Genomic DNA, 27,794 nt, shown 5'->3' with positions numbered 1-27,794 from the left:
TCCTTTGCGATGCTTCTTGCAATTAATTTACAGCTTAATTTACTTCAAATGGTATGTTATTTAAAAGCAATCCAGAATGTGGTGAGTTCTTAAAATTGAAACTACTTATAACAGTGCAGTCAGGATTCTACTTCGCCAGTCAAAATTATTTTATATCCCCATAACGCCACCTAATTTTGAAAATCGTAAAAATGGCTGTCTACAGGGTTGAGGCACTGTCAATTTAGCTTTTGAAAACCGATAAGTTTATCCGCATAATATCACACGTTTGAGCTTTCTAAAAAGCTGTGAACTGCTTCACTCTATCTTAATTTAAGGTAATATGTGTCATGTGGTTGTTATACGACCGCAAAAATATTTTTAAAAAAATTGGTCGTATATTTGTATCACGTCGTCGTCATCGTCCGAAGACGAATTATTTTCGGATAAAAACTTTAGTACAAGTAAATAGAAATCAATCAAATTTTAAAACAAGATTTATAACCACTAAGGAAAGGTTGGGATTGATTTTTTTTAGTGCCAACAGTTTAGGAATTAGGGGCCAAAAAGGGGCACAAATAAGCATATTTCTTGGTTTTTTTTTGCACAATAACTTTAGTATAAGTAAATACAAATCTATGAAATTTAAACACAAGGTTTATGACCACAAAAGTAAGGTTGGGATTGATTCTGGATGTTTTGGTCCCAACAGTTTAGGAATTAAGGGCTAAAAGGGTCCAAAATTAAACTTTGTCATCATAAAATTGAATTATTGGGGCTTTTGATATGCCGAATCTAACCATGTATTTAAATTCTTAATTTTTTATCCCGTTTTAAAATTGGTCTACATTAAGGTGCTTAGACTTTGGTGATATTTTTATGACTAGATTGAAATATAGTGAAATGATTCTTTTATCGTTGAAGACCCTCCAGCAACTTCGACCAAATGATTGATCATTAGTACGATTAGGTTTCGTGCACATTTACTCCATTTTCCTTTATGTTCTGTAAAAGGGTCTGAACATGACTTAATGCAAGTTTAACACATCAATGGAAATGGTCATATGGCAATACATTATTGCTTTTTTATGCCCCACCTACGATAGTAGAGGGGCATTATGTTTTCTGGTCTGTGGCTCCGTTCGTCCGTCTGTCCGTTCGTCTGTGCGTCCGTTCAGGTTAAAGTTTTTGGTCAAGGTAGTTTTTGATGAAGATGAAGTCCAATCAACTTGACACTTAGTACACTTGTTGCTTATGATATGATCTTTCTAATTTTAAAGCCAAATTAGCCTTTTGACCCCAATTTCACGATCCACTGAACATAGAAAATGAAAGTGGGAATTTCAGGTTAAAGTTTTTGGTCAAGGTAGTTTTTGATGAAATTTAAGTCCAATCAACTTGAAACTTAGTACATATGTTCCCTATAGTATAATCTTTCTAATTTTAATGCCAAATTAGATTATTACCCAAGTTTTACAGTCCATGGAACATGGAAAAGGATAGTGCAAGTGGGGCATCCGTGTACTTTAGATAAAGGCAACAGTAGTATACCGCTGTTCAAAACTCATAAATCCATGGACAAAAAAACTAAATCGGGGTAACAAACCAAAACCGAGGGAAACGCATTAAATATAAGAGAACAACGAAACAACACTAAAATGTAACACACACAGAAACGGACCAAGCATCAGACAAAATCCCACGAGAATAACAAATATAACATCAAAACCAAATACATGAATTTGGGATAGACAAGTACCGTGACACGTCTTATCGCAATGTGAAATTACACTCAAAAATAAGAGAAAACAAACGACGCAACGTTAAAATGTAACTCACACAGAAACGAACAATTATATAACAATGGCCATATTCCTGACTTGGTACAGGACATTTTTAAAGGAAAAATTGGTGGGTTGAACCTGGTTTTGTGGCATGCCAAACCTCACACTTTAATGGCAATGTTAAATATAACATTGAAATGACAACATAATATTACAGGACTACAATACAAATAAATGGGAGAACGTATTAGACAAAGAAACACATGATTAATGAATAACAAAAAGCATCAGGTTTAAAATTCAATACGTCAAAAACGCGCCTCGTCCACACAAGACTCACCAGTGACGCCCAGATATAAAAGATCGAAAGCGAAAAAAAGTACAAAGTTGTACAGCACTGAAGATCAAAAGTTGAAAAAGGCTGTGTCAAATACGGCTATGTTTTTATGCTTGGGATAAGAACATCCTTATTACTAGTATTTAGAACAATTAATGCTATTGCAAACAGTAAATTTTATCAAATGAATATAACAGATACACATAATGAAACTGAAGTATTAACTCATTACAGAAAACAAACACGAATACATAATGCAAAGACCAACACAGAATAGACACACCCGACTCAGTCCAGGCCTCAACGCAGTAAATTGTGAAAATGACGTCACATAAGATGGTGAAAAGGCATTAAAAATTACGTCACATTCTTGTTTCAAATTATTTGAAACGGCGGGAAATTGTTGATCTTACTTTGATTTAAGCCATGTCAGCTATCTATAGTTTTATTAAACAAAAGAAGCCAGTTGTGAATTCTTTGATATCAAATTCAATTCTCCATGCAGAAACGACCATTTTTTCTGTGTCTTGTATATTCTTAAAATATTTTCTCGCACAATATCCTGCCTGACATCGGTTGGCATGCAACATTGCAAAACCACACGTTTACAAATGAAAATCAACAGACTATTGTCATAAAGTAGGACATTAATGAGCCAAAGACGAACCCGGGACACAGAAGTTCAAACAATAGACCGTCAACTCTGAAAACTAAAAGTAAAAAAGAAACATTGATCACAAAAAACATACAGGAGCGACACCAGAGAGTGAAGAGAACTTGCTTCTTGTTAGACACTTTCCGTGAAAACAATTTGATATTAAAATTAAGACAATCTTTTGTTTCATTTTTTTTTTTTTTTTTTTTTTTTTTTTGAAATTTCAAACATGAGGCATAATGCCATTTGCCTCATTTGCCTCAATGTAGTTACGGCCCTGGGGACGCTAAAACTGTTGCCTGCAGTGTCTACATTTCTGCAACACAATCTCCTGGAACGACCGAGGAATATAGACAATAGACAATAGACAATAGACATATTTTATTCGCACAAACACATTTACATTAATTAAATGGTTATGGCATACAAAATTGAGACAATAAGCTGACAATAGTTAAATTGATTATAATTATATTAGAGTGACATTGGTATTCACAGCAAGAAGAAAAAGGCTATAAATATCAACAGTTAACACATTGTTAATGTTCATGAACAATTAAAAAAAGAACACAAACAAAAATTAGGTTGCATATTAAAAAAAGTTATACAGATGTTCTTAATAAAAGACAATCATTAATATACTTTATGGTGATTTTTATAATGACTGGTAGACTGCTATCTAAAAGTACAGTCAAATGATTTAGTGCTATAGTGGACTGCAATTTAATAAAATTGAAATTAAGATTTTTATTAATATTTTGTATATAGGTATCCCTTAATGATTTATAGCATGGACAGATTGAGAAGAAATGGTATTCATCCTCAGTTTCTTGTCTGTTACAGGATAAGCAAATGCGTTTACTTCTTTCAATGTTGGTATAACGCCCTCTTTCAATTGCTAGGGAATGCGCACTTAGTTTAAATTTACTGAAAACTGATCGGTCGGTTTTGAATTTACATATATCAATATATGGGGGCCTTTTTCTAATTCTTTTAGTATGACAAAAGAAATTTGATTTTTCACATTTATTGATAGAACAATTCATAATTTGATAAGCCTGGTCATAGATTCTTTGTTGGATACTATTTATGTGACATTTTAAATTAAAAGTATTAAAAGTGAGATGACCAAAACCTAATTTATTTAACCAGTCTTTTACAAATGTACAATATGTTAACCCATTTACTTGTTTTCTCTACATTATTATATATTTTATGGACTAAAGTGTTAGGCGAGTTTACAATGTGGTTTAGAAATTTTATAGCTGAAAGGTGATTTTTAAAGTACAAAGGGATTCTGTTTGTCTCAGTTAAACAGGCTACATTTGTTGTTTTGCACTTTACTCCTAAAATTTCTTTAATAAATTTGATATGTAAATGTTCAAATGGATCTGAATCTTTGAACACTTGGCTTACACCCCAAACTTCACTTCCATAAAGAGTTATTGGAACAACTAAAGTATCAAATAATTTTTCAAGCATACTGCAGGAATTATCTAAAGAGACTGTTTTTTCAATTTTAAACCAAGCTTTTCTTCCTTTTTCCATGCATAAGATTTTTTTTTTTGAATGATTTAAACTTCCTGAACAATTTATAGTTATTCCAAGGTAACAAATAGATTTAACAGTCTCAAGATGTTCTTTTTCTACTTTAAAATAATTACAATGAGATTTTCCATTAGAATTGAATATTATAATTTTTGATTTTTGTTTGTTAACATCAAGTTTCCATAGCGAACAAAATTTAGTTAACTCATTTAGTGCATTTTGTAGCCCTTCTTGAGTTTCAGACAATAAAATAATGTCATCTGCATATAATAATGATGTTAGTTTAACATCTCCTATAATAATTGGTTGAGTGTTTGCATGATCAAGGTCATTTACAAGGCCATTTATATAAATATTAAACAAAGTGGGGCTAAGTACATCCCCTTGTTTTACTCCGCAGTTTGATATAAATTCATGGCTAATACCATTTTGAAATTTAATTCTGCATTTGTTGTCATTATACATTGATTGGATGACGTTAAAAAGTTTGCCTGGAAGTCTGTTTTGGAGTAGAATGTAGAATAAACCCTCCCTCCAGACAGTATCAAAGGCTTTTCGCAGATCTATAAATGCTGAAAAAATTTTCCATTTTTTAGTTTTATATTTGTCTACAATAGACTTTAATGAGAAGATATGATCTGCTGTTCTAGCTTTTTCTTTGAAGCCAATCTGATTTTCACTTATCAAATTATTGGTGTAAATAAACATAAGTCTAGTGTGTATAATTTTATTGAATAATTTTCCCAAATTAGAAGTCAATGAGATACCTCTATAATTAGAGGGGTCAGATTTGTTCCCCTTTTTATGAATTAAAGTAATCAGACTTTTGTTCCATAATTTTGGGAAGCTGCCTTTCATAATTTACTAGGTTAAAAAGTTTTAATAGGGGTTCTAATAATACTGGCATACCGCATTTAATCATTTCGTTAGAAATTAAGTCTTCAGCTGATGATTTACCATTTTTAAGTGTTTTAACTGCATTTAAAATTTCAGCTGGCTGAATTTGTTTATTAAATTCGTTGTCAGAGTTGCATGTATTTAGGGAGCTACCATTTGATTTTTATGGGGGGGGGGGGGGGGGCTAGGATGAAAAATTTTGTCCTGCATTTTTTTTTAGTTGTAATCTCTGTCCTGCCTTTTTATTTTTCACTTTTTTCGGTCCTGCCTTTTTTTTTATTAGTTTATCCTGACTTTTTTTTACCTAAATTATCACCCTGCCTTCTTTTTTGCAAAGTGTCTCATCCTGCCTTTTTTGTTTACTTAAAACTCCTGTCCTGCCTATTTTTTTTCAAATTTCATCCTAGCCCCCCCCCCCCCCCCCCCCCCCATAAAAATCAAATGGTAGCTCCCTTAGTGTCTTTTTTAAGGCTGCTAATTTTTAAATAATTATGTCATGGAATTTATTGTTTTGGATATTAGAAGTACTGTTCATTTTTTTAAAGTAGTTTATAACATGTATTAATAATTTTTGATCAAAATGGTTTTCCTCTTTTATTTCTGAAAGAGAACTTAATTTGTTAAGTAAATTATTTTTTTATTCAACCATCTTTTTTGAAAATTTTAAGTTTTAGTATAAACTAAATTATATAATGCACCATGGCCTGCCAATTAAACGCTCATTCTTATATTTCTTCCAATAAAATATTGTAATTTAAATGTTCAACCCCTCTAAAATCATGTTGTCCCCTGTGTTTTTTTGAAAACTAAATCATTCAAATAATATCCAAATTAATTCAACAGGCGTCCGATTCTCACATATATGATAAATTATTTAATAAACTTGCCCCTAATTTGTCTTTTTACATTATAACTATAGCATGTAATAAAATTTTGCAAATTTTAAGCGGCGTTTTGCATTTGCGCCGATTTTTTCTTTCATTTGCGCCGATTTTTTTTTCATTTGCGCCGAATTTTTTTACAGGTAAATAACAGGTAAATTACAGGTGAAATGATATAAGAAGATGTGGTATGAGTGCCAATGAGACAACTCTCCATCCCAGTAATGTTATTTTCATTTATCATTAACTCTTCCGTTAGCCAGTTGTACATATGTTATGAATTGTCAATCATAACATGTATATAACTTGTCTCCTGCTTAAAATCAAGAAATAAAAACCTAAGATAAAAGCACTTTGTTTATACTAAAATGACGAATTAAAAATATATGTACCGTATTCAAATCCATAAAAACGGAATACATTCAAATCATAAATCTGTTCTTGCCGAGTATGTATAGGCAACACATCTAATATATTCCTTTCTTATGATTTCGTCTCTTTTATATTTGGCGTAATTGTAGATAACGAAGGCCATCTTTTCTTTGTCTGGCATACCTACTGGTGGGGGCATTTCCAGAGTTCGCATTTTCTCGCAAGGAAGCTATTAAACCAAGAGTTCCAAATGGTGAAGTTGAAATCATCCCTTCGTTAATTTTATGGACGCCATCACGAATTGATTGACCGTTATGGCATGTGTACTTGAACGTTATCTAAGAATATAACTATGACACTTGTCATCAGAAGGAGCGTCAGACAATGTCAAAAGTGAAGCAGTTATCGATTTCATTTAGGGAAAGGAATGGTAACCCGAAACATTGGGATAGCCATTTACCAATTGCAATGTCACTTGATTTGTCTTTATACTCTGTGATCAGTCAATGTAAAAGTATGAATTTACCTGTAACTTTCCTGTAAATCCAATTGGGAAAAAATATAAAATCGGCGCAAATGAAAAAATAAAATCGGCGCAAATGAAAGAATGAAAATTTTCAAAATCGGCGCAAATGTCATACGCCCATTTTAAGAGAAAAAAAAATTGTCCCCAGGTGTGATTTCCCTCCTGTTACCACTGTTTTTTTTAACCTGTGGAAACGTTTACAAGACCAAGAGTTATTTTCCCATTATGTATTGTGAAGAGCATCATTCCCTGAATGTATTAGTACAAAGAAATAGTTGGAAAGGCGGCCAGGTTTGAAAATTCAAGCCCATCCAAGGTAAGAATTTATAGAAAAATACTTATTGGTGTTCTATCCTGTTATAGCCTTTTTTTTACACTTTCTGAGAATATTTTTAAGTGTGCACCACAACATTTAGTGTGTTTTTATATCATCTTTTTAAAAGTTATATGTCACAGGAAATACACTTACATTTAATGTGATAAAAAGGACAAAAACTATCGCGTAATTCCTTTCTGTTACGTTCTGTCATGTTACCTGATCAAAAGTAACAGCATAACCATCATCAGTAACAGGAAGGATGTTCAAGACAATTTCACTGAAGAATCGAACAGTTAATCTACTATATGCCAACCATTTCATTTAATATAAGTTATCACCCCCATATCAAATAAATTTCAAAATAATATACAGTATATTGAATAAAAAATAGGTTTTTTGCTTTTGATAACAGCAGTCTGAGCAGAGAACATTGTGCAATTCTAGTAGTAGTATAGTAGATAGTAACAGAAAGGAATTTATTTTAGAATTTTTCATTACCTGGGCAGATTTTTCATCTTACAAATACAGTTTCAAAGGATAAATGACATTGTTTGCTGTTATCTTCCAATTGTGACCAATCTAAAATGATTTATTTTTCTTAAACTTTAAAATAAAGCAGAAAAATCCTTTCTGTTACCAACTCTGTCCTGTTACCGTTGTCCTGTTACTCAAGATTCTTTCATGTTACCGACATATCTGACTATATTTAAGTATATTTCTAAACCTTTTGTATTGCAAATGCTAAAATCAATAATTGGCATTTGATAAACTATTACAGGATATACTAGTAAACCACAAATAGTGTCTTAAACTTATTCCTTATTCCCATTAGAAACTTTTTAAAATTGATTCACTTTGGTAACAGGAAAGAACTGGATTTTTTTTTGTACCATTTTTTAAATTGCCATTGTTTCCTTATTAAACAAGTATTTGAATTACAGACAACAGTTCCTAGATCCCCAATGTGTGTTCTTCGATTTGTGCTATTAAAATACCGGGTCTAAAGATTTTTTTTTGTTTTTTCTTCAGTATTGCCAAAAACTAGACTTTTTCAGATATTGTCTCATATGCATTAAAATCACCTTGAATTACAATATCTCTGAGTTGACTATAGTGCTCAATATTTCTTAGCAACTTTGAATAAACTTCATTTATATCTTCTGTACAACCAGAAGAATATTCTGGTGAAAAATATACTGTAGCCATAAAAATATCATTCTTAAGATTAAAAAAATGTTTATCTAGTTTAACCCATACAGCATTATTATGAGTACAAGTTAGTTTGGATATACCTTTATATATAGAACTTCTGACATGCAGAGAAATACCACCAGAACCACGTCTGGCTCTTTTATGTTTTTTCCTGGTACTATTACATATAAATCAAATCCAGGAATATTATCAACAGGTTTACCATTGTCACTCCAAGTTTCAACAAGACTAATAATATGCATTTTTGATACAAAATTTACAAATGCATAATCAGAAATTTTTTCTGAATTTAAACCTTGAATATTCCACATGCCAATGTTAAGGTTATATTCAGTAGAACTAAGTTTTGGCATTATTTTAGTAAAATGATTTAAAGTATAAAGCAGCAACCATTTGATTTTCTGGGGGGGGGGGGGGGGGGGCTATGGTTTTTTTTTCTGGACAAATTTTCTGGGGGGGGGGGGGCTATGGTTTTTTTTTTCTGGACAAATTATTTTTTTCGCCTGTGGCGAAAAACAATCTATTTTTTTCGCGACAAGTCGAAAACAATTTTTTTCTTTCAATTTTAGCATTACATATAGTGGCAGCTGAGGGTGAAACAAACATTTTTTTTTTCTCAGAATCTAAAAAAATTATTTTTTCTCCAAAAACTGGAAACAAACTTTTTTTTTATAAAAACAAACCATAGCCCCCCCCCCCCCCCCCCCCCAGTATAGAATGGAAACAATGGTGTTTTTTTTCCTCTTTCTTATTTATACTATGAATATTCATACTTTATATATATATATATATATATTTGAAAAGAACAAATAAAAACAACAACAAAAAAAAAAAACCCAAAAACATTGGTCTTTAGTCATATCTTGACTTATCAGGCAAAAAGTATGATTGAACACCAAATTACAATTGTTTTTCAACTATAACATGTACAGCTTTTGATATCCAATTAATAATACTGATTGTAACAAATGTTTACGGATAATTTGAAAAGCCATTTTGGTTACTTGGTTGGTTAAATTGGCCCCATGGCCACGGATAAAACGGCAAAGGCGGTAAATGTAATAACTTTTAGATCTAATATTTTCATTAATATTTACGATTTTATTTCACGTGCTTCGTTTTTCTTGATTTTTATTTCCGCGCAGCGTTTGTTATTTAGCATGCTTCTGTGTTCAGACCCTCCCCCCTAATTAAAGTAGCAGAGAAAAATAAAACAAAAATTTGAATGATTTTCTAGCGACAATAAAGTCAACTTGTCGCTTCATGTCGCTTTTTGTTCCCATTTAACGAGACCGTTGTCAGGGGAGGTAATTCATTTTAACTGGATAGAGCTAAAAAACGAGATGGCAGTTATCGATGGTAAATGGTTTCGAGAAGAAAACGACCAGTGGGCTGGCTATAGTGCTAGTTTGGAAATAGAAGAAATTTTGTACAAAGAAAGATCTAAATATCAAGAAATATTTGTCTTCAAAAGGTTTATTATAACAGCCTGTCATTTCATTATTAATATTAAAACTCAAGTCGGGATCACATGTTCGTCCTAGACCTGGCGGTAGGTCTTTTCACCACCGCACACCGCCAAACACCACCGAACACCCTAAAATGCTTTTTTTATATATCTTTTATCGTTATAAATGTGACCTTAATTTGATATTAAATAATAAGATTAAGTGACCAAATATCTACATCGAACATAAAAGGAGAGTATAACACTGTTCCAGATAATATTAGTATTTGGACCATACTCAAAATGGGTTATCAATTCACAGGGATCACAAATCAATTTTATACCTGGAAAATGTCATTATTTAGGTTTTGTAGGACTATGACAGCCATTTTGCAGAGTTCGTGAAATCTTTTTTCCCTGGTGGTCCTTGAAGAAAATCTACTGGTCCTCACTATTAATTATATTGAAAAATATTAAAATTGTGTCAGTCCTATGCAAAATTTTGGTGGTAAAACCCTGAGGCTGACACTTTTCGTGAACTCTGTTTTGCACGTAAATATCTTGTATATATTCCAACTCGTCCTTTAAGCCTGTGTATGTAGTGTTGTCATAGATTTTAACAAACGTAATCAATGCATCACTGGTTAATTCTTAAGTCAAGGATTTTATTACCATAACTTATTTAAGACATGTACTAAATTCTTTCATATATCATGTATATAGATACATGTACAAAGATTTGATAAGCAAGATAAGTAAATTTAGATGAACCTGTAGACAACTTATTAAAGCCGTATTTCACATCCTAAATTAGACAACACTATTGTACTAAAACTACAGAAATCCTTGTAAACTTATTGAACCTTTTAACAAACCTTTCAGTAAAAACAAACCTTTTAGTAAAGGTTATCTTATTAATGTTGTAATAAGATCTTTAAATATAGTTTACATCATGTACATTGGCCATTTGGCACTAACATCAGATTTTTCATCAACAAATTAAAACATAACTAAATTTGTATTCTTTTCTAATTTGTTTTTGGTATGTACATGATATGTACATGTATAAATACACATCCACTTTAATTTTCTATTTAGAGATTGCTAAATATCTATATATATATACATGTAACATGGTACATATTTGTTTAAGGTTAAATCCTTACTAATCTTCTGCCTGTCCATACTTTATTTTGGTCTTGCACAGGTCATGTCTTCTTTGACTGTCCATAATGTTAAAGCACTAAATACCTTGGATAGCTGTTAATTGATTTTATACTCTAATGCATGATTTTTTATTGTTACTTATTTTTGTTTCTTTCTGTAACCTTGAGTACATTTGTACTCTCAGATCGTACTATCATGTTTATTTGACCTATTGACATAATTTAGAATGCATTTCTGTAATTTAATGTTTACTTTGTGACTGTGTTATATATCTCATCTCACTATACAAGTCTTTTTTTAGCTCACCTGGCCCAATGGGCTAAGTGAACTTTTCACATCACTTGACGTCTGTCGTCTCAGACAGTCTGTTAAATTTTACAAAAAATGTCTCCTCTGAAACCAAACTTGGCCACAATCATCATCAGGGTATTTTGTTTTAAAAAGTTTCTGATAACATGATTACCCTACTTGCCAACATCATGAACATGGCCAACATGGCCTAAAATAAAATAGTGTTAAAATGCAGTTTTTTTATTATATCTGAAACTAAAGCATTTAGAGCAAATCTGACATGGTATAATTATGTTAATAAGGTTGAGATCAATCCAGACATAAATATTCAGTTTAGGAATAAGAAGCCATAAAAGGGCCCAAATAAGCATTTTTCTAGTTTTCAGACAATAACTTGTGAAATGGTGTATGGATCTCTCTGAAACTATACCACAAGTTTCCATACCACAAAGGGATGGTTAGGATTGGCTTTGGGTGGTTATGTCTTAAACCAATTAGGAATTAGGGGCGAACAAGTGGGAATAACAAGGGTTTCCTGGTTAATAGTCAATTTAAAAGCAGTGTAAGGGCCGAGAGGTCATCCAAAAACAAAATTGTACAATGTTGTACAATGTTGGATTTAAATCCTCCTTTTACACTATTTTTCAAATTTGATGTTATACGACAGCAAAAATTGAAAATTTTTTGGTCGTATATTGGTATGACGTTGGCGGCATCGTCGTTGTCCGAAGACATCTGGTTTTTGCACTATAACTTCATGAACTTTAGTATAAGTAAATAGAAATCTATGAAATTTAAACAGAGGATTATTTATGACCATAAAAAGAAGGCTGGGATTTATTTTGGGAGTTTTGGTCCCAACAGTTTAGGAATTAGGGGCCAAAAAGGGCCCAAATAAGCATTTTTCTTGGTTTTCACACAATAACTTTAGTATAAGTAAACAGAAATCTATGAAATTTTAACATAAGGTTTATGACCACAAAAGGAAAGTTGGGACTGATTTTGGGAGTTTTGGTCCCAACAGTTTAGGAATTAGGGCCAAAAAAAAGGTCCCAAATAAGCATTTTTCTTGGTTTTTGCACAATAACTTTCATATAAGTAAATAGAAATCTATGAAACTTTAACACAAGGGTTATGAGCATAAAAGGAAGGTTGGGATTGATTTTTTGGTCCCAACAGTTTAGGAATAAGGGTCCAAAATTAAACTTTGTTTGATTTCATCAAAAAATTAAATTATTGGGGTTCTTTGATATGCCAAATCTAACCGTGTATTTAGATTCTTAATTTTTGGTCCTGTTTTCAAATTGGTCTACATTAAGGTCCAAAGGGTCCAAAATTAAACTTAGTTTGATTTTAACAAAAATTGAATTCTTGGGGTTCTTTGATATGCTAAATCTAACCATGTATTTAGATTTTGGATATTGGACCATAAAAAGGTAAATGTCCATTTTAAAATTTTTAAGTTTTTAAGTTTAAGTTCTTAGACCACATTCATTCTGTGTCAGAAACCTATGTTGTGTCAACTATTTAATCACAATCCAAATTCAGAGCTGTATCAAGCATAAATGTTGTGTCCATACTTGCCCCAACTGTTCAGGGTTCGACCTCTGCAGTCGTATAAAGCTGCGCCCTACAGAGCATCTGGTTTTAGAATTTTATGATGTATTTAAATGGGTAATTATGGTTGCAAACATACTCCATTGGAAATTTAAATTGAGATAATGCCCATATCTTTAGGGAAAGAAATGTGGGTTTTTTTTGGAAAAAGGGGGGAGGGGGACAGGGATTCAATACACAACAGCATACTTTATTACTCAAACGCCAAAAAGAAAGGGGGCAAATTTTTATTTTTTATTTTTTTGGGGGGGTGGGGGGGGGGGGGAGATTTGCATAGGCACAATGTATTGCACCAAAGCAAAAAATTGAATATAAATTCAAATCATTACCAATTTTAAGTTCTTTGATTAAAGTTATTCTGTGTCCAATATCTTTAAATTACTATCCAAATTTAGACCTGTATCTATTGCCAATATTGTGTCCATTTTGCCTCAACAGTTCAGGGTTGGACCTCTGCAGTCCTATCCAGCTGTGCCTGGCGAAGCAATTTATTTGTTATTATCTTGAATATTATTATAGATCGAAATGAACTGTAAACAGCAATAAATTTCAGCATAGTAAGATCTGCAAATAAACAACATTTGATGAAATTGTCAATTGACCTCTTAAGGTGTTATTTAGTTATATACTTGTACTTTTCCCCTTATGTCATATATATGTGATAGCTGTTACAGACGATAAGGTTAAACATGACAACATTTAAAGCTGAAGCAAACCAAACATATGCTAGACCACCAGAAAGAAGAGGTGGTATACTTGCCACAAGAGACCAAATGACACAGAAATTAACAACTATAGGTCACTGTATGGCCTTCAACAATGAGCAAAGCCCTTACAGCATAGTCAGCTATAAAAGACCCTGAAATGACAAATGAAAAACAATTCAAAAGAAAAAACTAATGGCCTACAAAAAATGAGCATGTTGAGCAAAAAGCACCATATTTTAGCTATAACATCGATATATCATACATGAGAATCACATTTTAGCAGGTAACACTATAACACTCAAGCAAAAACCACCATAATTGAGCTACATCATACATAAGAATACCATCATAAGTCCTAAGAATATTGATGGAAATGTTATAATGAACAACTACAGAATGCAAAAAGAGAATATACAAATTGAATAAACAAATACAATCTGAAAAAGGTATAATACAAATGAACAAATATAGAATACTATTGGGCAATGTTTAGACTACAGCATAAGATAAATACACAATACAAATACAAACATTGACATGCAATACAAAATGATTACACATTTATCTATATCACAGTAAAAGTTTTGGAAATGTGCTGGTACTAGATGGCGTGATACAGATAACAGAGAGAGATGAGTTTGCATACCAAGAAATGATCGCACATCTGCCATTGAGCTGTCATCCAAATCCACGAAAGGTAACGTGTTATATAATATAAACTCTTGGAAATAGGAGACATGTGTCCAATGATTCAACCTGCCAACAAAGATGGCCTACATGACTGTGAAACTGTGAAACTCAGATCATGAGATTGGGAATTTTATGTCATGAGATTAGGACTCAGATCAGGAGGACTGCAGTCTTCACGATGAACTGTAAAATCTACAGGCCCGAAGCTCAACTTTTGAAATTATTTAGTTAAATTCTGTTGGCCTGTAGATATGATTTTTACAGGCCCGAGAGCAATTTTACAAGCCTGGGCTGTCTGGGCTGCTGTTCAGCATGAAGACTGCCGGGAGGTTTTTTATCAACATAAATTGTGTTGTAAATGTAACAGTGTGCTGTAGAAATTGTCTTTTAAAGTTTTAAAAATTATCTTAAACTTTGCATCAGAATGTAATATGTTTATAGTACCCTTGTACTTACAAATTTCCTTTGTCTTTAATCAACATGTTGAATCTAATATTCCTGTTCTTTTATTATTTAAACATTCTTTAATTTCATAATTTTTATATATATTTTAATCTTTATTCATTAGAACAATCACTGCAAAAAAGAACATTTGTTTGCTATTAGTAACTTTTTTCATGCTATAAAACAATCACTATCAAACTATATAAGTCATACTTCTATACTACTAAATCTAAAGACCATTCTTTTGTTCACCTAATAAACGTATACCGAAGAAAGCTTCAAGTCAAACTCATATATGGGTATATATATACTTGTTAGGGTATACTAAAAATTTTACTCTTTTACATCGATTACTGTTTCAAACAATAAGCAATTAGACAAATTAATAGTCTGGAACTATCCGATGCAATTTCTTTTAGTCATGTCATTATGTGTCACATATTACGTATACCTTATCTGTATGTTCCACATCTGTCAGACGCACCACCAAATGGTGTATTTGGGATTTGCTATATATACACAGGCCATACTCACATGGTTAACACTATACCAAATTCATCATTGTCACATTGTTTCCTATTGTAGTATTTTAATATGACAATACGAATACTAAAAATTTAGACTTAAAATAAGGCATAGGTACAGTTTAAATTTGCTAGCCGGCATGACGTAAAAAATGGTGAATCAAAGAATTCAACCTTATTTATAACTAATATAGGACAATGCTGTTGATTAAAATTTACTCCATTCCAGGCCCTATTGTTTTCCAAATAAATAAAATTACCAATAATTGATAAGTTCCAGGTCGACGGGTTCAAACAGAAAGATTTTGAAAGTAGAGAAAACTCTGCATCTTATCATGCTTATAATCAGCATGACTTTATCATATGACAATACCAATACTAAAAATCAAATCTCTCTGAAATTATACCAAGAGTTTCAATACTACAAGGAGATGGTCATGGGGAGTTATGGCTCAAATCATTAAGCAAAGGGGGAAAAACAAACGTTTTTTCTGGTTTAAGGACAATTTAGACAATTTAAAAGCAATTTAAGGGAGGTAATGCAATTGAAATTTAAAGAATACTGTTATATATATGTTTGATAACTTGATTACCTCCCTTAGACTTTGTTTTCAAAATTCAAGAAGAAATCTTCAATTGCACAGTATTGTGCAATAGATTTGTTAGATCTTTGACCACATTTATTTTGTGACAAAAACCTATATTATGTCAAAAATTTGATCACAATCCAAATTCAGACAGTAACAAGCTTGAATATTGTGACCAAATTTGCCCCAACTGTTCAGGGTTCGACCACTGCGGTCGTACAAAGCTGAGCCCTGTGGAGCATCTGGTTTACATTTACTTTTCCTTTTGTCAATTTCATAAACTTTCTTCCGATCTACCTTGTGAATGTCTTTTTTTCATTTTTTGTCTGGCAGTTTAACTCCTTCCAAAAATTTCCACATTTAACTTTATGTTTTCAATTAATTGAAAGGTTTACTGTTTTTTTGAATGAATGGTTGGTATAATTGTATTATTTTCCGGACAGGTACTTATTGTTGGTGGAGGGGATGGAGGAGTAGTGAGAGAAGTTCTAAAGTATCCGTCTATACAGAAGGTGGTTTTATGTGAGATTGATGAGGCAAGTAATTACCAGTAAAGTTAGGGTAGCATTAATGTATTAAGTATTTTACTGAACTTTTAATACTTGCATATCTTCAAACTAATCTTCCCTGAGGCTCCCATGAAATACATTGAAGTATATAACAAACAAAGAATTACAAAATAATCAAACAAGCACACACATGAATAATCAAATGAGAAATCTTTATGAAATATAAATTTTGCAAAACCAGTAAACCCAGTAAAAGTGTTTAATTCAAATAGTATTGGCATCATTCAAAATACCTCAACTATATTAAAGGTTTAAGTAAGTGTGTTAAAAAATATTGTGCATATAAAATATTACATCTAAATGAGCTTGTAATTGAGATCATATTTATTCCATAAATTAGATCCTGAATATAAAAAAAAGTTCTATTTTAACTTTTTGGAACCTTCAATTGTTTGCAAGACATATTTCTCAAATAATATTAATTTATTTATGAAATTTCTTTAAATTTTTCAGTTAAATATACATGGAATGCAATGCATCAAAACAGATTTATGGTATAAAATTCTGCTGTCTGTTGTCATCCACTTTAGTTGTTTAAACAGCAGTCAGGCCTTTATATTTATCATTTCTTTAACTTGTCCATTTGGGAAAGTTGCAGGAAATTGAGCTTGTCCAACTTCTTAACTCATTTGCCTGATTTAAAAGATAAAAACATTAAATTATGCTGTAAGTGTCTTAACTGACATAAACTTAAGGCTTCTCTAGAGCTTCTCTAAGGCAATCACTTTATACACAATTAATTTATTGTTTGCAATATTCTAATTTTATGTCTTTTTGACATATCTTTAGATGCAAACATGAGTCCTGGACCTGATTATTTGGTCCTGGTTACACTAGCGGAGTTCATTATTAAGATGATCATTTATTAAATAGTATCCCAAAATATGCTCATCAAATTTTTTTTAATTTGCTGATTTTTTTTTTATCTAATATATCGTAGACCTACATCAGAATGTGCAACCTCCATCGTGCAAGGCTTTGTCATTATTTTTGAAGACATCAAGAGAAAAAAAAAGAATCATCGGTTTCAGATATTTTTCTATTCGACGAGATCAAAAAGATTTTTATTTTCAATATGAAGTTATTACGAACGGCATAGTAGATACAGTGTTTTGGATTATTAAAAGTCAAACTTCGCCAGGTTACCTTATAATGCCAACAAAACAAACTTCAATTCATCGTTCTATATAAGCTTACATGTGTAGGGTACTATAAATAAGGTCTTCAAACATCAACTTGAACTACCCATTAACCGGTTAATCGGCCGAACGATTATCCGAAGAACCGGTTAGCCAAAACTGCAAGATTTAGACAACACTACTAAATACTATTTGAAACAATAATTTTAAGAGTATTGCATGAAAATACAGAGTCCCCTTCAGATTAAAATGCATTATACCAGAGCAAAAAGGGGTAAATTTATCTATTGTCAAGTTTAAACTACTGTAATTGTATTTATTTTTGAGGTGTATTTATTTTCACGAATTTCATGGTTGGTTTATTATTGCGAAAATAAATACACACGAATCTAAATCCAACTTTTTAACTGAAAATTTACTGTTCATCTATGCATACATCAATAACCTTACAACCCTGTTATTAAACAAACTAGATTAATATCAACAGGTGACAAGAAAAAAACAATAAAAAATCAAAGAAACAATAATGACTCGAGATTACCTTGAACCATATGACTTTCTATTGTTGTTATCGATTGATTTACAAACATGTGTGAATAATAGCAGACAATGTTTTTGAAAGCTTTACTGTAATCATATGATAACAAACAAAATAGTAAAATTTTATAATTACTGTATTCGACCGTGTATAGTACGCATTTATGTATAGTCCGCACCCCCTTTTCATCCCATAAAAATCCAGAGAAAAAAATTTGTAAAAAAATAAAAATGCTTTAATTTTTAAATATTTTTTTTATAACAGTCTAGTTCACTGTAAAAATCCATTGAAAGGGACATATTCTTCATGTATTTAATAAAAAAAATTATTTTGTTTTATTTGTTTCATGAAAAATAATGAATTGTTTGAGCTTAATAATTTTATAAATGTAGTTATTAATCAAAAGATTCCTTTTAAAATCAACATTTGTCTAAGTATGTCCAAGCTGATAATATAATATAACGGAAATAATTTGAATATTATGGAACAAAAGAAAAAAGAGATCAAACATTTATCTAAATTAATTAGCAGTAATCAAAATTTTAAAACTATTTAATCTTATATAATATTTTCATTGATCATGTAACTTTTTGTTGTTTTTTTGCCTGTGATTATAATATTTAACACCTGTCAAAACTTGACATCATTATTTAATTGCTACAAACCCATACTGAATCCTTAATTACCCCTCTTGCACTAACCGCCCAGCGTGTAATACTGGATACCTGATAGCTATTTATGATTTTACTTAAAATACGGTTCAGATTTACACACGAGGCAATAGTTATAACAATAAAACATTTTTTTTTATTTTGAGAAAAAATCGTGAAAAACAAATACCTGCGAACTTGTTTGATATACGCAATTCGGGAAAATAAGTACCCTTTAAAAAAAGTACAATTACAGTACATAATGAAAATGAAATCAATGTCTTTAAGAATGACAATAAAAAAATTTGGAAAACTGAAAATGATTTTTTAACTGAAAATGTCAGAGGACCAAACTCTGCATAAAATCACCAGAGACCTGTACCTGGTCATAATAAAACTGTATAGCAAACATTGAATCAATATCTTCTAGCATGAAGCAAAGAGTGTGGAAAACTGATTTGCTGGTCAAGTGATGGACAGACAGAGCAGACAGACAAGACAAACAGATGGACGGATGAACTAACTGTGCAAAACTGAAATCCCCTTTGTCATTGCCAGTTGGGGAATAATAATTAAGATGTCACCTTTATTTGTAGGATAGGAGGTCTTGTTCATTGAAGGTTGATTTGAATGTATTTCTCATAAAAACAAATTGGTTTACATGGGTGCTCACAACAAACTTTCTTTGCTCCCCAAAGTTGCTTTTCAGGTTTTTCTGTCTTAGTGGTCTGGATTAATGTTTCTGTTATATCAATCACTTCTTCTTGGACATCAATAACCTTATTTGTGTTATGATAATATTAGATAGTATTTCTAACAAAGGTTCTTTCATTAACATTTTTTTTTCTTTCAGAAAGTAGTAGAGGTTAGTAAGAAATATTTACCACATATAGCACAAAGTTTTGATAACCCCAGAATGGAATTATTTATTGGAGATGGGATACAGTACATGAAAGATCACAAAAATGAGTTTGATGTCATAATAACAGATGCACCTGACCCAATAGGTATTCCTTTGAATAAGAAATTAACATTCACAAAGTTTAATTTTTATGCCCAACCTTAAATTAAAGAGGAGTATTCTGTTTTCTACTGAGTACTTTGTTTGTCCATTTGTCTGAAACACATCAGTGTTTAATGGCTGTTTGACAGAGAAGTTGCATACTTAAAAGCATAATTTTTTTTGCATATGCTCTTTTTGTTTGGTAGGATTGCGTCAACTACAGCCATGATGGTTCAGCCACTTTAATGGACAGATGGGACTAAGACAATTTTTTCAACTGTTGCACGACATTGTCACCATGTTCTGCCTTTTGAATAACTGGTGAAAATACAAAAACTTAAAATACATTTTAATACTGTAGTATTATCTATGATCCTGTTGTGCAACTCTATACTGTTCACACAATTTTATTCAATATTTACACAGGTAGTGGACATTGGCTACTTTGTGGCAATCTTGTTGATAACAATCTTACAAACAAAAATATAAATATGCAAAATGTAAAAAAAAAACCAATAAAACTTGGTCTTTATGTTCCCAAGGGTCTCAGGTTAGCAATACCACCTGCTTGCCTATTCTAGTTGTGTTTGGCAAAATTTACTCTGTCTTTTTTATGGGATTTTTTTCATTCAAAAATCTCTGAAGGAACTAATATACTGAGGAGGGAATAGAATAAATATTTGGGGGGAGGGGGAGGTCAGTATGCAACAGCATAGTGTATTGCACAAAAGAAAAAAAATGAATATAGATTTAAATCATATAACCAATTCTAACTTCTTTGACTACAGTTATTCTGTGTTAGAAACCTATTATGTTTGTGTCAAATATTAAATTACAATCTAAATTCAGACCTTTATCAAGCACGAATATTGTGTCACATCGTTGTCGTCAGCGTCGTCCGAAGACGGATAGTTTCCGGATAATAACTTAAGTATAAGTAAATAGAAATCAATAAAATTTGAACACAATGTTTATAACAATAAAAGGAAGGTTGGGATTGATTTTGGGGGTTATGGTCCCATCAGTTTAGGAATTAGGGGCCCAATGGGGCCCAAAATACATTTATCTAGTTTCAGGACAAGAAGTTGTGTTTAAATATTTCAATTACTCTGAAATTGTACCACAATGTTCATACCATTAAGTAGAAGGTTGGAATTAATTTTAAGGGTTAATGGGCAAACAGTCTAGGAATTAAGGGCCAAAAAGGGGCCAAAAACAAGCATTTTTGAAGTTTCAGGACAACAACTGTATGGATCCCTCTGACATTGTACCACAAGGTTCCATGAAGGAAGGCTTGGTGTCAGTTTGGGGTTTTTTACCTGAACATTTAGGAATAAGGGGCCAAAAAAGGGCCAAAAAGAAGCATTTTTATACGACCGCAAATTTTGAAAAAATTTTCGTCATATATTGCTATCACGTTGGCGTCGGCGTCGTCGTCGTCGTCCGGCGTCCGAATACTTTTAGTTTTCGCACTCTAACTTTAGTAAAAGTGAATGGAAATCTATGAAATTTTAACACAAGGTTTATGACCACAAAAGGAAGGTTGGTATTGATTTTGGGAGTTTTGGTCCCAACATTTTAGGAATTAGGGGCCAAAAAGGGCCCAAATAAGCATTTTCTTGGTTTTCGCACTATAACTTTAGTTTAAGTTAATAGAAATCTATGAAATTTTGACACAAGGTTTATGACCACAAAAGAACGGTTGGGATTGATTTTGGGAGTTTTGGTCTCAACAGTTTAGGAATTAGGGGCCAAAAAAGGGCCCAAATAAGCATTATTCTTGGTTTTCGCACAATAACATTAGTTTAAGTAAATAGAAATCAATGAAATTTAAACACAATGTTAATGACTACAAAAGGAAGGTTGGTATTGATTTTGGGAGTTTAGGTCCCAACAGTTTAGGAATTAGGGGCCAAAAAGGGACCCAAATAAGCATTTTTCTTGGTTTTCGCACCATAACGTTAGTATAAGTAAATAGAAATCTATGAAATTTTGACACAAGGTTTATGACCACAAAAGAACGGTTGGGATTGATTTTGGGAGTTTTGGTCTCAACAGTTTAGGAATTAGGGGCCAAAAAAGGGCCCAAATAAGCATTATTCTTGGTTTTCGCACAATAACATTAGTTTAAGTAAATAGAAATCAATGAAATTTAAACACAATGTTAATGACTACAAAAGGAAGGTTGGTATTGATTTTGGGAGTTTAGGTCCCAACAGTTTAGGAATTAGGGGCCAAAAAGGGACCCAAATAAGCATTTTTCTTGGTTTTCGCACCATAACGTTAGTATAAGTAAATAGAAATCTATGAAATTTAAACACAAGGTTTATGACCATAAAAGAAAGGTTGGGTTTGATTTTGGGAGTTTTGGTCCCAACATAATAAGGGGCCCAAAGGGTCCAAAATTAAACTTTTGTTTGATTTCATCAAAATTGAATAATTGGGGTTCTTTGATATGCTGAATCTAACTGTCATGACTGTGTATGTAGATTCTTAACTTTTGGTCCCGTTTTCAAATTGGTCTACATTAAGGTCCAAAGGGTCCAAAATTAAACTTAGTTTGATTTTGACAAAAAATGAATCAGTTAGGTTCTTTGATATGCTGAATCTAAAAATTTACTTAGATTCTTGATTATTGGCCCAGTTTTCAAGTTGGTCCAAATCGGGGTCCAAAATTAAACTTTGTTTGATTTCATCAAAAATTGAATAAATGGGGTTCTTTGATATACCAAATCTAACTGTGTATGTAGATTCTTTATTTTTGGTCCTGTTTTCAAATTGGTCTACACTAAAGTCCAAAGGGTCCAAAATTAAACTTAGTCTGATTTTAACAAAAATTGAAATCTTGAAGTTCTTTGATATGCTGAATTCAAAAATGTACTTAGATTTTTTATTATGGGCCCAGTTTTTAAGTTGGTCCAAATCAGGATCTAAAATTATTATATTAAGTATTGTGCAATAGCAAGTCTTTTCAATTGCACAGTATTGCGCAATGGCAAGAAATATCTAATTGCACAATATTGTGAAATATCAAAAAAAAATTTAATTAGAGTTATCTTTCTTTGTCCAGAATAGTAAGCAAGAAATATCTAATTGCAAAATATTGTGCAATAGCAAGATTTTTTTTTAATTGGAGTTATCTTTCTTTGTCCAGAATCAACTTAAATCTTTGTTATATACAATATACAATGTATATTCACTTTTTACTACCAACTGATAAATTAAAATAATCTTTACCATTCAGTGATAACAAGCAGTTTTTTTACATCTTAATATTTTATGATGTATTTAAATGAGTAGTTATTGTTGCAAACTCCATTAGAAATTTTAATTGAGATTAGTTTTGGAATAAGGGAAAGGGGGATGTGATTAAAAAAATTGGGTTCAATTTTTCTCATTTGAAATTTCATAAATAAAAAAGAAAATTTCTTCAAACATTTTTTTGAGAGGATTAATATTCAACAGCATAGTGAATTGCTCTAAGAGAAACAAAAATTTTAAGTTCATTAGAACACATTCATTCTGTGTCAGAAACCTATGCTGTGTCAACTATTTAATCACAATCCAAATTTAGAGCTGAATCCAGCTTGAATGTTGTGTCCATACTTGCCCTAACCGTTCAGGGTTCAACCTCTGCGGTCGTATAAAGCTACGCCCTGCGGAGCATCTGGTTCAAGTTTACAGACAATAACTTGTGTTTAAGTGTATGGATCTCTCTAAAATTATACTACAAGGTTTCTGACTACAAAGTAAACGCTGAAATTGAGTTTTGAGGTTCTTTCTTCAAGGGGTGTTTCAATAAGTGAGGGGCCAAAAAAGGGGCCCAAATAAGCATTTTTGTAGTTTTCAGTCAATAACTTGTGTTTAAGTGTATAAATCTCTCTGAAATTATACCACAAGTTTCCATACTACAAAGGGATGGTTATAGGGGGTAATGGATCAAATCATTAATCAATTAGGGGCAAAAGAGGGGGGAAGGTATTTTCTTTTTCAAAGGACAATTTAGACAATTTAAAAGCAGTGTAAGGGAGGTACATGTAATCCAATTCCAATTAAAATTTAAAGAATACAGTTTTATATATGTTATATTACCTCCCATACACTGCTTGAAAATTATGTTAAAGGAAGTGATAATTGTCTTGCGATGTGTAATTGTAAATTTATTTTTAAAAGTTTAACTGTTAATTGATATTAGTTTCAACCATGACTGTAAGTTATTTTATATTTTAAAACTTTATGATGTATTTAAATGAGTATTTATTGTTTCCAACTTAATTAGAAAGGAGTAGGTCCAGTAAGACCCCTTTTTGGCCCCAAAATATAGCAGTTTTACAAAATTGTTAAAATGTAAACTTTTAGTTATTTTGTATAGTAGAATGCTTCTGCTACATAAATATGGGCTGTTTTTGACAATTCAATGCACATATATCGGGTACTAGCGCCATTAAGTCATGCTAAATTACTGAAATCTTCACAATTCTAGCATTTTAGATAAATTTTAGACGGTTTCTGTGTAAATCGAATGGGGCTGCATTCGTGTTCATCCTAAATATTGAAATGTAAGTTGTAGTTGATGATAATACATAGAATATATAAAGGTTAAGGATGAACACAGATGCTGCCACTTTCATTTTTGACAAAAACCATCTGAAAAGTGACATTTTTCTGCATGTTTGGTAGATTTTTCATATTTGAACTTGAATCAGATCGTTTTTAATGACAAAATTAGTTAAATTCTTTCACATAAAATAAATTGAATCAAATGAAGTAGACACTTAAGTCTTTAAAAAGTGGTCAAAATCTTTCGTTAGATGAACATGAAATTTGAGGTCAAAATCGGTCCTTACCGGACCTACTCATTTGAATTGAGATTATTTTTGGAATAAGGGATTGGGGGAGGTGAAAAAAGATGTGGAGGGATGGGGGATAACATTTTTCTCATTTTCAGAAATTATCCCTTTAACCCCCAATCCCTCCTGAAGGCGTGATGGCGACAACCATTCTTTGATGGCCCGTATGGCCCTCCATACCTTTTTTGAACTGCCCCACCTGGACTGTCCTGATAGCAGAGACTTCAACCAAACAGTTCATGGTCCATAAACTCTTCTCAGACGTCTGTTTATAAAAATATGGCACTTTGAAAGCTGTTTAAGAGTTCAAAATCAGAAAATTTGCTGGCCACTTCAGAACTGGTAGTCATTGTAGGTATAAACTATTATCCTAAATGCATGCATAGGTGGTATAGGAACACAAAGAGGTATAACATGGCCAATAGGAAACTAGTCTGTAAAATCTAGGTCACCATTCTGTCAAAAATCTGTAAAAACAGACATTTAGGCAGACCTCACTTGACAATAAAAATTCGCCAGCAAGACACTTAAGTCCCATATACTCCAAGTTGGCATGAATGGACTGCAGTAACTATAGGGTAAGACTTGAATGACAAAGGATCACAGTCTGGTCAATGTTCACCTCTCAAGGTCGTTTTAAAATCGGAAAATAGACAGAAAATTTTTCAGTGGGGGTGGGTTCCATTTGCCCCATCTGTTCAGGGTTTTGACCTTTGCGGTCGTATAAAGCTGACCCTGCGGAGCATCTGTTTTTTTTATGTGATACTTTCGAAAGAAGGATACAAATCAAAATCTAGTAGCTTTATAATAATTGCACACATTAAATATTCAATAAAGCTTGAAAACAAAATTGACAAAGTGTATGAAATTACTAGTCTGTGAATGAACTTGTGGCTTAGAGAAGTAAACTTAGAACACACAACTTGGAAAGAGTTTAACAGAGAATACAAAACAATTTTAACAGTTTAGGAACAAGGGACCCAAAAGGGGTCCAAATAAGTATTATGATCATACGTATTTCGTGTGTATTTTCTGATTAACTATCGTTTTGACCTCTTTAGTCATCTGATGACCATATAAGCGGTGTAAACATAGATATAAATAGATTAAGCAAACTGATGCTGTTGGATTTTTCTATGTCTATTTAAATTCATATTATAGATGAAAAATAAATGTTTATCATTGTTATTACCTGTATAAGAATATTTTTTGTGGATCGAAACCAGTCAATCAAATGATTTACCTTTGTTTTTACTTTCAATGTTGACATTATTTTCCTTTAAATAACTTTACACATACACAAGTTCACATGCATATGGATTCAATGAGGTGGAATTATTCACTTGCAAGTGAATAATTCATAATAAATGTTTTTTAGCTTATTTTGACAAAATTGAACCATACTGACTGCTAAAATCGAATTAATATTTCACTATTTGCATTTCAATAATGATTGAGCCAAAAGAAATATGCCTGATTTTTAACCGGATTTTTGTGACAAAAATGTCGGTTATTGATTTGGGGATGAACGGCAGGCGGTCGGCAACCAAATGTTGTCCGTGCATTTACTCATGAACCGTTCATCCAAAGCTTTTAAAATTTTAGTATGTTGTTACTGATGACAAAATAGAGGTCAAGTTCAAAGGGAAATAACTGCAAATAAAAAAGTTGATTTTTTTTTGGTCAGATCTTTCCTATATATGTACCGGCGGCGGTGTATGTTTCCAGGACTTTGTATGTAAAGACTGTCTCACCCAATTAAGATCATAATCATGCACGAAAGAGGCTATATACCAAATCGCTTTGAATCTACTAAAATTGTTGCACTTGTTTAAACACCAATAGATTTTCCTCTTGATTGAGGTTATTGCAGCCACATAGGAGTGTTTTTATACAGTAAGCATTTATCTACTTCTCTTACAAAGAGCTTCTATTCTTTTGTTCTATTTCAACTGGGTTTCCGCCTGAAAAGTGACAGCACAGGTAAATTTCTAAAATTTCTATATTTAGGCTGTTAGTTTTCTCTTTTGAATTGTTTGACATTTGTCATTTCAGGGTCTTTTAGAGCTGACTATGCAGTATGGGCTTTGATCATTGTTGAAGGCCATACAGTGAGTGACCTATAGTTTTGTCTGATTGGTTGTCAGGTGGAATAATGAGTTTTCGAAAATTCATAAACATTTAAAAAAAATTCTAATTAAACATTTCTTGGAAGGGCAGACTATAAATTTTCAGTGGTTGAAGACTATAAACCCTAATTATCAGACACAAAAAATGATTTTTTTTCGAAGATATGCATTTTCAACATCCAACTTAAAAGACTGTCCTCAAGTACTGTAAGTAAAAAAAATTGCTATTCGAACACACCTACCGGTATTCTGTTTTTGTGATTCATTAGAAAGGTATTTCACTTGACCCATATAATTCATCTTTTTGTACTGTGATTTTTTATGTTATAAAGTCAACATGTAGACTTAATATATAAAAATGATAGAATCTGAAGCAAGATGATGTATCAATACTTAATTTTTTTAAATTGTTATTTGGATGGAGAGTTGTCTCATTGGCACTCACACCACATCTTCCTATATCTATTTATACATTTTCCAGACAAAAAATTCAACTCAAACATGCCCTATACATCAAAAGGTACACTCAAATTTACTCTTTTCGATACAAATGTTACCCATTTATAGAAAAATTTTCTTGAGTCACATAATGGAAGGGCAGACAAGAAAATTACTGAACTAATAGATTTATATGTTCTCCGCCCCTGGTAAAAAAAAATTTAAATACGAGGTTATGCATTTTCTACATCCAACTTGACAGATACCCATGTCGTTGACTTGAAATCTAATTGTTCTGCTTAACTATGTAAAAGATAAATTGAAAACTAGTGCAAATGGTGTTTATAAAGATAAAACACTTCATCATTGAGCAGAAAATTGTAATTTTATTTGTTTCTATTAACTTTTGAAATTTTTGTTATTATAGTAAACATTACGCGTACAGTAAGCATTCAACTTTAAACATTTTCTTTCAAAAAATCATGTACATGACA

General features: G+C 31.8%; 1 protein-coding gene across 2 annotated transcripts in view; it reads left to right on the top strand.

Annotated features, from left to right (window-relative positions):
* Nucleotides 1-9,830: 9,830 nt before the first annotated feature.
* LOC143076160 (spermidine synthase-like) overlaps nt 9,831-27,794 on the top strand; it is a 61,598-nt gene continuing 43,634 nt past the window's right edge. For both annotated transcript variants that reach the window (XM_076251838.1, XM_076251837.1), the window contains exons 1-4: nt 9,831-9,984; nt 14,316-14,436; nt 16,428-16,520; nt 19,734-19,887. In XM_076251838.1, coding sequence (XP_076107953.1) covers nt 9,854-9,984; nt 14,316-14,436; nt 16,428-16,520; nt 19,734-19,887 — 499 coding nt within the window. In that variant the 5' untranslated portion in view covers nt 9,831-9,853. The remainder of the gene's footprint in view (nt 9,985-14,315; nt 14,437-16,427; nt 16,521-19,733; nt 19,888-27,794) is intronic.

The sequence above is a fragment of the Mytilus galloprovincialis genome, chromosome 5 (assembly GCF_965363235.1).
Source record: "Mytilus galloprovincialis chromosome 5, xbMytGall1.hap1.1, whole genome shotgun sequence".
Classification (NCBI taxonomy): Eukaryota; Metazoa; Mollusca; class Bivalvia; order Mytilida; family Mytilidae; genus Mytilus; species Mytilus galloprovincialis.
The sequence above is the reverse complement of the archived record's forward strand: the minus strand, read 5'-3'. Positions and strand labels throughout refer to the sequence as shown.